Genomic DNA, 11,197 nt, shown 5'->3' on the forward strand with positions numbered 1-11,197 from the left:
TTTTTATTTTTTTAGAACTGTAAAGCAAACTAAAAGAGCTAAAACGACTTATAAAAAGAACGGATCATAATGAGATTTTTTAAGAAGTGGTCAGATCAGATGTCTATGCTCAATTCTTGATCATAGAGTAGTTTTTGAGAGGAAAAACAATACAACTGCTAGTAGTAATTACATTTTCGACTGACACCTATAAGCATATTGTGCACTCATTCCTTCTTGTCATTCCTTTCACAATGGGAGGTTTTTAGCATTTAGCAATAAATGTTTATGTGACACTCAAATAAGATATAGAGATATGTATTTGAGAAAAACCACACCAAGAATCTTTTAATCAAACAAAAATCAAAAGGATAAGCAGTAAAAACTTGTTATAGAAGTGGAGCTTGTTTAAGTAAACATGCCACCTAGCAATAAGATAATTAACAATATCAACTCTAAGTGGCAATAACTCATATGTTCACATTCTTCACGCTTGTGATATGCAAAAAGCATATTACTCCCACATAATGTGGTAAATCATTCATTTTAAACAAGAGCCAAACAAAAACAAACTAGAGATAATTAATGTACATCTAAAATTTGAATTTTTCATAGCTTGATCCTACGGATCTTACATATAGCTCACCTTATGTTGAAGATTTTAATGATATAAATTTTATGTTATAGATGTCAATATTTTTTGCAAATATTTGATCAGAATTTGTCATGATTAACTTTGACCGGACCCAGAACACGAAGTAATTGGAAATGGAGGGAGTAAGAAGGATGGTGTGCGTTAGTGGATACTTCAAATCTAGTTTCTCAATAAATATTCAATTGCTACGCAATCTTCTTAGGTGTATATATAGTTTGATCCTACGTATCTTATATAGCTCACCTTAACCCAGAAGCCCTCAAACCAACACGAATGGACCCGAATAGAGAAAAATGGCTTCAGATGGTCACTCAGAATATCTTTTGCCGGACTGGCTGGCAGCATATTAGTCGACTAGAGGATGCTTAGTCACTTTGTGCTGTTTTCCTTTTTTTCGCTGGTTGATTTTTGTATCAACTTTAAGCGAACCTTGAGATGTAATAAGTACTTCTGAACAAAATATGCTGGATTTTAATTATAAAAAAAAACCGTGTCTAGAAGGAACTAGACACTTTTTGATATAGTAGAAACGGACTTGGCGTGACAATTCCGAAATTCGTCCCTGACAGGAATCGAACTCCGGTGGTTGGGGTGCGCCACTGCGACCCCAACCACTAGACTAAGCCCACGTCGTCTGGGTTTTAATAAAAAACTGTGCGCATCATCACGATGCAGAAACCGGGTTTATCCCTTTTAAAAAAAAGAGAAAAATGGCAACGAACTGTAGAATACCGCTTGGATTTTGTATGCGCTGGTAGCATGTTGGGAATGCGAGGAATCGGAAAACACATATCTTGTTCTTTTTTTTTTTGAGAACACGGTATAACGCAGACGCTCACAAACACGCACGTACAAACATCCCTATGAACGCACGCACGTACATCCTACCCCTATGAGCACCTCCGAGAGACTGAGCCAGCATATCTTGAGGTTGACGAAGTCACCACTGGCGTCTCGCTGTTGACGGGCACGTCACCTACCACTGAAAGCATAGCGTCGTTAAATCCTGAAATAAATCCAGGTAAATGCAAACACACATACCAAGTCTAGAACTTGAACCTGGGTGGACTGGTTCCACCACAAGGGACCTAACCACCAGAGCCATGCTCTGTTTGCCATATCTTGTTCTTCGCGGCTGGATCATTGCAGCGACCGCCTGTATTGCCCTCTTTAGCCACCAGCTGCGGAATACCGGACCCAGGTGCGAACGCGAAACAACACGGGATTTCGCCAGAACTAACTTCCCTGCGCGGTAGCCATATATGGTACCGGAAAACCTGATTCCAAACCTCAAAACGGCCTATAAGCATGCACCCCGAGAGGTCAATTTCGTTCAGTTGCACCTAAGCTGTCTACTCGGCTGGATGATTGCACGATTTTCATCAGCCCTCCAACAAAAAGGGGCCTGTGTAATGATGCTAGATCGGTACAGCGGTACTTCAGGTTCGTTCGGAAATTGAAACTTTGCTAATACTCCGTACAATATAGCGGGAGTGCAAAGTGTGCAAGGGCACCGGGTCCAAAATTTTTTGGGGCCCCAAATTTTTGTATAAACCTATATAAATATTCAGCAAAAAAAAGTAAAACAGCCGGCCCTAGCCTTTGCCCTTCCAATCGATGGAGAGAGCGAACCAGCGAGGCCGACCGCCGACGGGAATCGATCGAGTCCACCAACCACCGATTCGATCGACAGATGGATAAACTGCGTATCTGGCCCGACTCCCCAGATGAAGCGGAAGCGACGTACGCAGTTCGGCAATCGTCATCGACTGATCCTCTCCCTTCCCTAGCGTCGTGGCAGTAGTTCTGCTTCTGCACTGCCATTGCCCCTCCGAGTTCCTCTCCCTCATGATCGATCTTGCGATCAAGCACAGCAGGTGCGGCCGATCTCTCTGACTCTCTCGTCTCAGAAGCGTAAGAAAAAAAGAAAAGGGCGAAAAATTGATTCAATCTTAAAGAGAGGCAATTGACAAGTTTGTTCAAAAAGAAACCAAAAGCATCCTCGGACAATCACTTAGTTGAAGTTGGCTTCGACCATTGCACTTGAGAGTGAAGTGTTGGAGAAGATTTATTATGAGGATATTATTGAAGATTTTTCGAAGAACCCTAAAAGAATGAATCTGTTCAAAAAAAATTATGCAACCGGAAGTTTAACAGGTGTGCTTCTTAATGTTTCCAATTTCTATGTAAGATACTCTGATATACACGTTATAATATGCTGAATAGTCAAAAAAAAGTTATGCTATAGGGCCTATTCTAAAGTTTCGCACAGGGCTTCGGATTAAGCTGGCTCGGCCCTATTATATAGGATGTTCCGATCGGACGACCCAGCTCTCCAAATGGCTGTAAAGACTTATAGGTAGGCTATAATGTTAACTAATATCGAGCTCCCTCCGAGCGGAACCCTAGACCTTCTCCCAACCTCCCCCTCCCCCCGCCCCGCCGCCGCCGGTGGTCGCCGCCGGGCCTTGCCCGTGCGGTCGACGGTCGACGGCGGCTGGCGAGGCCCCCCTCCTCGTAGCTGCCTGGCGGAGGCTCAGGCCATCGCGGTGGTAGGCGCTTCTCGCGTCCTTGAAGACGACTTCGGCTGGTGGCGGCGCGGCCGTCGGTGGCGAGCTCAGCGGGCGGCGGCGGGCGTAGCGGGTGGCGGCGCTCAGGTAGGCTTCGTGCTGGGGCAGGGGAGACTCCGGGAGGAGCCAGGGCTGCGCGGAAGCCGGCCTCGACGCCCCGATCGCCGCGAGTTTGGGTCAGAGGCAGGGCCGCTGCAAATTTCGCGTGCCCTGCGGCACTCCTCAGAGCATCTCCAGTCGCGTCCCCCAAAGCAATTTGGGGCGCGCCGGACCAAAAAACGGTTCCAGCCGCGTCCCCCAAAGCCCAATTTTGTCTGGCGCGCCCCGAGGCCGTCCCCGTCCCACAGGGGACGCACCGGGCACGCCGGACAGAACAAAAAGCGCGGCGAAGCGACGCGGGCCTGACGCGTCAGTTCCCGTCGCCTACCTTTGGTCAAGCGACATTAATGGCGTCGCTGTTTTCCCAGGCGAAGCAGGGACGCGTATCGTCGTGCATGGCCGCGTGGCCGTCTGCGCCGGCGTTATTGCGTGCAACCACCCGCTGCCGTCGCTGTTTTAAGACGCCCTGCAGTTCGTCCCAATTTATCACCGCTTCCAAACCTTCTCGTCGCCGCCGCCTCCCCCTCCCAGATATTCTCCTCGCCGCTCCAAAAATGTCGAGCTCGTCCTCCCGCAAGATCGCCGTGGCGAACGGCTTCGGCCGCGGCAGCCTCACCGTGCCGGAGGCGTGGGCGTTGTACCACGCCCGGTATCCAGTCCCGCCGGACATGCGGCTGCCAAGCAGCGGCGGCTGGAAGATGGCCGTGAATGGCATTGGCGTCCCGCCGCCGCGGAAGCCGGGCACGGAGCAATGGAGGGACGGCATCAAGGCCCGACGGGCTCAACTCACCGCTGAGGAGCGGTTGGATCCGACGTGGGCGGCCAACAACAACGGGCTCAACTCAAGGCGAAGTACGACGTCGAGATGTACAACACCCACGGGCTCGTCGGTGGGCCCAACAGCTGGAACAAGGACGGCCGCGCCCTGTTCTGGGGCGTTCCGGGGCGCACCCTCGAGAACGTCATCCGCGGCATCCGCAACGGCGCTCCAAGGTTGGAGTGGCAGCCGAGGAGGACGACGTACTTGTCCTCCTCGAACTCTTCTTCCTTAGGACCGGCGCGATCGACGCCGTCCTCGTCGTACCGCTCGGCGCCCTACAGCGTCCCCAAACGTGAGGTGAAGGAGGAGCCGGCGACGCCCGTCAACACGAGGCGTGGCAGCAGCGGCAGCCGGCGGCAGCAAGAGAGGCGTGGCGGCGCCCTCCTCATCCCGAAGCCGGAGGTGAAGGAGGAGCCGGAGGAAGCGGAGGAAGCGGCGCAGGCGGCGCTGCTGGCGGAGTACGAGCGGCAGCAGCGGCTCATCGCCAGCAGCGACGTCCCCGAGGACTGCCCAGGGCTGCGGGCGGCGTGTTGGCGTCCATGAACGACAAGGACGCCTGGAGGGGCGACCTCGACATGGCGATCGCCATGTCCATCCGCGACTCCGGCAAGCCGCTGGTGGACCTCACCGACAACGGCGAGGCAGGACCAAGCGGCTTGGTGAAGGACGAGCCCGTCGAAGAGCGCGTCAAGCAGGAGGTCGTCACCGACGATATGTACAACTTCCAGCGGTACTACGACGCCTCCGGCCGCCGCAAGTACTTCTAGATTAGGTTTAGTTTAAATTTAGTCAAATTTCGTTCGAATCTATGTAAGTTTGGACAAATCTAATCGAATCTCGCTAAGTTTAAATTTTCCGAAATTTTGTTTGGGGACGCGACTGGGAAGCGACGTACCCCAAACGCGACACGAACGAAACACGTCCTCCAAACGCTCAATCCGACGCGTTTTAAGGAACGGTTTGGTGAACGCGACTGGATATGCTCTCAGTACTACTTGGCACTGTCGTGTGCGCCACGTCGACCTCTCTTGGCATCGAGCTGGGCTCCGATTATCGAGCTGGGTTCTCGATGCTCCGACCTTTGCTCGTTCTCGAATAATTCGATTTGCCTCACTTCCCATGGCATTCTGATGAGAGACATACCATCTTTAAACGAGTTCTGACCAGTCTGGTTCTGACACACACTTATCATAATCGAGCATATTTGTGATCCCAAGAAAACAAAAAGAATCGCATTCTAAACAAGATTTCAGTACATCAGGCAGACATCTGACGTGGATTAATCTAATTTAAAAACCATTTGGCGGCTCCAACTACACCGTTCCTGATCCCAGCCGCCAACTACATAATCGCAAATATTGGAAATCACCATTTCAAAGTATCATGGACAAAACAGGTTAGCCTATAATACTGCAAAATTCAGTTTCTAATCTTCAATTGAAGAGTTGACCATCGCGGCGTGTGGTGTGTTGTAAAGCGAAGGTATTCACAAACATATCTTATAAGATTGTATATCTTCTACTCCCTCCGTTCTGCATCTTTTCGCTTTTATGAAGAAAACAAAATTGCAACACATGGTTGTGATTCTTTTTTTAATAGATGATCTGGGGTGTTAACTCGGGTTTAAAGGGATATTCAAAGCATTCACCAATCTCCCTTCTCTAAGAATTACTCACACTTATAAAGGCTGATGTGCGTCGGTGAATGCTCCAAACCTAGTCCAATAGATATATGTAGTCCTTGTGCAATATTCGTCTTAGCTATACCCGGCATATATCCTGCATTCCGATCCATCTTAGCTAGCTCTATTTCTCAGTCTAGAACCCCTCAAAATGGTACTGAAAAGGGAAACATGGCAACAACTAGGAGGAGTTACATACGCGTGGAGAGCGTGTTGAGAATGTGAGGTATCCGGAAACACATCCCCTGCTCTTCATAGGCGTCACGTTGCAGCAGAGGCATCCCGTGCCGCCTTTAGCCACTCAATGTCGAAAACGAGACCTAGATGTGAAAGCAAAACAAGAGGGGACTACGGCAAACAGTCCTTGCCTGCACGGTAACTATAGGAACAGAATGCCTTAGCTCTGAGAGAAGTCACTTCATTCAGCTGCGCCAATGCCTGCGTGATAGCTTTTTTTTTTAGGGGAAAAGGCCATCCTATATTCAATAACAAGTGGAATACACATGCCTCCATGTGGGGCATCCAGCCACAAGCGGCGGCCCGAAACATGAAACAGAGCACTCCTAGCTAACTTATGAGCCTCATCATTAGACTTTCTACTCTCAAACTTAAACTCTAGAAAATTAAAATTCTGCCGAGCTTCTATGATCTCAGAAACAATGTGAGAATAAACCCCTCTGGTTCCTGCTCCAGATTTTGAACTACCGTCTCGCAATCCGATGCAACTCGCACCCTGGATGCATAGATATCCCTGGCCAGATCACACGTCTCACGGCATGCGAGCGCCTCAAAAGTTTCAGCATCAGTAGCTCCAGTGTATATTAGCGCCGAGGCTTCTAGGTAGACACCGTCTCTGCTTCTTGCGATCACCGCTACTGCTCCCCTCCTCATATTCTTCCCAACAGCCGCGTCTACGTTGATTTTCATCATACCCGGTGTGGCGGAATCCAGCTTGCGTGATAGTTTTTTGTTCACTTTGGGGGTTTTCGGCCCTCCCCTGATTCTCTAATAAGTCGATTTCCATCATTTCAGTCAGAGACATGCATTCCAAATGAGTTCGAACCCAAACCTTTAATCAAGCATATTGTAGATCACAAGGGAAAAAAAATCTAAAACAAGATTTCAGAAGGATCATTTAAAGAAATGACAGGAATTTTGTACGATTTTTATCCTTTGAACTTTTCTATGTCGCACTGTTTGATTGGTAGGATTGGAATACTTAGAAACACATAGGAATTTTTCTATAAGGCATTACACTATACTCTCTCCGTTTCTAGATATAAGCCAATAGATTAAAAAAAATCAAAATATAAGGTTTATTGTGTTGCCCCACTTGTATGAACAATATTTTTAAGAATTTAATTAGGTTTATTCATCTTATGCAAAGTCCTCTATTAGCTCACAGCAATTTCCTAAGGTTGATCCTAGCCAAACATGGTGTAAATTTTCTTAAATATGCGTTTTTTAATTTCCGTGCCAAAAACTATATAGCTTATATTTATGAACGGAGGGAATATTTTGGAGAAAAAATCCCATCCACTCAAACCTCATGTTACAATTCTTTGATTCTGTGAGTCAAACTCACTTGAAAATTTTCCCTGCAGAATTCAACTCGACATAGCAAGTCTAATTTATGTTTTTCCTATTCCCGCGTTCTAGTAATCCTACGAATCAAGCATGCCATCAACGTATAATGGACAAAACGGGTTAGTCTATAATACTACAAAATCCAGTTTCTAATCTTGAATTGAAGCAAATGAGAATATATATAACTGAATTCCGTTCCCTAGACTTAGTTTTGAGTTTTGAAACTGAGAAAATACAAAGTGTGAATGATACCGATAGAAGTATCCTCAGAAACAATCATTTCACTGAAGATTTCATTGCTGCTATTATTTTCAGGGAAGTACATGGCATGAGACCCACATAAAAAAAAATGAAGAGATGACTTCTCCTCTTCAATCAAGAATTATGACACTCCTGCGCCCTGCAATGACTTACAGAAAACCTTGCCTGCTGAGGTGCGCATCGGATGCTCCCCAAGAACTGCTATGCAGTTATCCGTTGTCTTAAGGTGAGGTTGAACAGATTCCCAAATCTTCTTCTTTTGAACCTGGCAAAAATATAATAGGCATGAGCTGTATTGCTGCAAAATAACTTTAATGGTAACCCATTTCTGCAAAATAATTTCTTGCATAAGTTGGATTCATGGCAGTGGACAAACTGCGACATGGTGCAAGGCCTATCAACTATCAAGATTATTAAACTACATAATTTTCACATATATAACAAATTTTATCCCTTACGTTCTCCTAGTGTCATATGACGGCCTAACAGTCAGGGATTGATTCTCGGGAATCCACTGCAGTTCCCAGAAAATATCATTGAGATATCAGTTTTCACTGCAGGTTTTCTCACCAGTCTGCATAGGATGTAGACCTAAGATATCATGACAGTTACCTGTGTAACCTGTCTCCGGAAATGACCCAACATACAATAAATCTCTCTTTAATAGTTAATTTTGCTTACCAGGTTTACATGAGCATTGTATACTTCCACAAGAAGTTACATAAAGTCCGGGTAATTTTAGATATTAGTTTCTGTGATACTATATGAACTGGAACATGAATTGCAATTATGCTTTGTTATCTGACCTCCATAATAGTGCGCATATATGTTTTCTACTACATAGTAGATGACTTTGTTTGGAAAATTAATGACGAAGATCCTCATAATGGCTGGGAACTGGTGCAGAAGTACATGCAGGATTCAGAAGGTTTTGGGTCATTCATATTCCCAACCATTTTGATGAGGACTGGCCTATACTTTAAATCAAGTAGGTAGCATCAAGAACACATTGCAGTATATACAACTCCACCACAAAAAAAACATTATATACAACTTAGTGGACACCACAAAGTGTACTTATGTCACAACAATTACACATTTTCTAATTGACTGCAGGTAAATCTGTAATCTTTTCCATGTACCTTTACTCATTCACTAGCTATGGATACATTGAATTGTCTAGATGGAGGCAGCATGAGCAAAATCTTAGAAAAACAATATAGTTTATGGCAACATGTGCAACAGAAAATAAAATCATTTTACAGTTGAACAACATACACAAAGGGCAGAAGGAAATTAACTGTAGTAATCTGCATTACTTAGCATTATCACAATGCAAATACAAATGTGTAAGTCATACCTGGTTCCCAGTTGCAGGTTCTGATTGAAGACTCTTATCATCCTCGGATCCAAACCATACCCTTTCACCCGGAACAGAACCTTCTGGAGGGGTGAGCAACTGAACATTCTCGTGAGAAGCATCAGAGGCACACATAAGCATGCCATTAGACTTGATGCCTCGCATGTTTCTTGGTTTCAGGTTAGCAAGAACAATGACATTGCTATCCTGCATAGATCGCATGCCATCGAAGATGTCATAAATACTCAGTAAAATGAAAGAAAATAAGATACACCTTATTACAACACAAAGCATATAGACAAAAAAATGAGTCAACAAGCCCCGTTGTGTCCTATGTGACCAATTCCCAGAAAACATCCAGCACCTCCTTGTCGACTGCCCGTCTCGTGGCAATTCTTGTTCGAGGTGCTCTCCTGGCTAAGTGTTACCTGCCCGCCACCACCATGAGGAGTCAAGTACGGCGATTAGTGGGCCACGGCTCGGTGACCAACAACCAAATGATGAGCAAGGGCCTGGTATGGATGACACTGCTCACCTCACCTCCTGGCTTCCCTGGAAGTAACGTAACGAATGCACCTTCCCACGCCTGGCAGGATCAAGGCAGAAGCCGCGATATGGGCGTGCGCAGGGGCTTTACGCCTCAGGGTTAACTACCCAGCACAAGGGGCATCCATAAATTGGTGTTTGGATGTGTTGACATGTACCCGTCCTCTCTAGGGCTCTAGGCTTGTAAATACACATCCTTCTATTCAATGCAACGAGATGCAATCCTTTTGCGTTTTATTGGGAAAAAAATTCAACAAGGATAATTGAATGCAACTCTATAATCCAGAATCAGTATCTTGGCTCAGGCTAATCCAGTCTTGGTAAAGTTAGGGAAGGCTTGCAGGCAGTTTTCTTGCCTCTCACTATGTGAAGTATTACTAGCATAATCATTATGTTGTACATTTCACCTAGCAGAAATGTTCCTCTTAATTGATACTCCCTCCGTCCCATAATTCTTGCTGTGGTTTCAGTTCAAATTAGAATTATGGAACGGAGGAAGTACTAAACATCCCAATTTCACATAGTAGTTACTACTTCTCCGCCGAAAAATGCCCAAATTGTGTGATCCATACTAGTAGTAAAACTTAAGCACAGTAGTGCATTATTTACTTGAATGTGCCGCATGCTGAATAAATGAGAAATCTTTGATGCATCGTTACCTGGAGTTGGTCGAGGGAGAGGTACTTGACGAGGCCGCTGCAGATGGTGCGCGGCTGCTCCTCACCGACGTCCACCTCCTCCACATACAGGGTATCGGCCTCCGGGTGCAGCCACGCCTTCACGACCCGCCCCACCCGGATGTCGAGCAAGCCCGCGAGCTCACCCACCGATACCTCCCCCTTCTCCTCCGCTCCAGCCGCTGGCTTCTTCTCCTCCACGGTCGACTGCGTAGGCGGCGGCGCGACTACGGCCTCTGAGGAAGACGAGGTGCAAGAGCAGAAGAGGGCGGCATGTTTGGTGGATCTCGCAGCCGATGACGGTGCCAAGAACGAGATTGACTTGGCTATCCCGCCGCAGCCGACTGGGGTCCGGGCGAGAATGGGAGTTGATGACGAGGAGGGGAGTAGGAGGTGAGCGCGGCCGCATGAGGCGAAGGCCATTCTCGCTGCGGCCATCATCGTCGTGGTGCTCTCAGCCTCTCTACCAGCCGCCGGTCGGTCCGCCTCCGCCGCAACGATTTTATCCGATGGGGAAGAAAGGGCCCAAGTGTTAATTTTATCAGCGCAGAGGCCGCTGGCCCATGTCCGGAAGTTTATGCATATCTGCATATTAAAATCCGCCCAAAAAGATCTTCAGATTAAAACGAACAATTTTATTATTTTTGAAATGGGGACAAAACATGTGTCCATCTCATTATTTTTAATAAAAAGAATAGAATTATCTGATAAATTAGCGGAAAACAAACAAAAACCATTACAAACTTTGGTACGGTCGAACATGGCCTGCACGGCCCTGGCACCCAGAAACTTCTCGAAGTCTAAGAAAAACTTCTCGAACTCTGAGAAAATATACTTAAACTGCCATTTTATTATACAATATCGTCATAAAAGGTCACCTAGTGCAAGTTAATCTAAGGTGGGTGCTTCGGTTGAGTTGAGACGCTGTTGTTCTTGTTTGTCGCGCTCTAGAATCATGAAGA

At 46.5% G+C, this 11,197-nt stretch overlaps 1 protein-coding gene across 1 annotated transcript; it reads right to left on the bottom strand.

Moving 5' to 3' along the window:
• Positions 1-7,551: 7,551 nt before the first annotated feature.
• Positions 7,552-10,732, bottom strand: LOC124674261 (aminoacyl tRNA synthase complex-interacting multifunctional protein 1). Its single transcript, XM_047210301.1, has 3 exons — positions 10,218-10,732; positions 9,013-9,219; positions 7,552-7,917 (listed from the first exon to the last, which is right to left on the bottom strand). The coding sequence occupies exons 1-3, from the start codon at positions 10,674-10,676 to the stop codon at positions 7,774-7,776; spliced, it is 810 nt and encodes a 269-aa protein (XP_047066257.1). The 5' UTR covers positions 10,677-10,732; the 3' UTR covers positions 7,552-7,773.
• Positions 10,733-11,197: the final 465 nt, after the last annotated feature.

This window comes from Lolium rigidum, chromosome 7 (assembly GCF_022539505.1).
Source record: "Lolium rigidum isolate FL_2022 chromosome 7, APGP_CSIRO_Lrig_0.1, whole genome shotgun sequence".
Lineage (NCBI taxonomy): Eukaryota > Viridiplantae > Streptophyta > Magnoliopsida > Poales > Poaceae > Lolium > Lolium rigidum.

Coding starts and splice junctions, on each gene's coding strand:
- LOC124674261 (XM_047210301.1), bottom strand. CDS start 10,676: ATGATGGCCGCAGCGAGAATGGCCTTCGCCTCATGCGGCCGCGCTCAC. Junction 9,220..10,217: donor TCTCCCTCGACCAACTCCAG/GTAACGATGCAT, acceptor CGATCTATGCAG/GATAGCAATGTCATTGTTCT. Junction 7,918..9,012: donor AACCTGCAACTGGGAACCAG/GTATGACTTACA, acceptor TATTTTTGCCAG/GTTCAAAAGAAGAAGATTTG.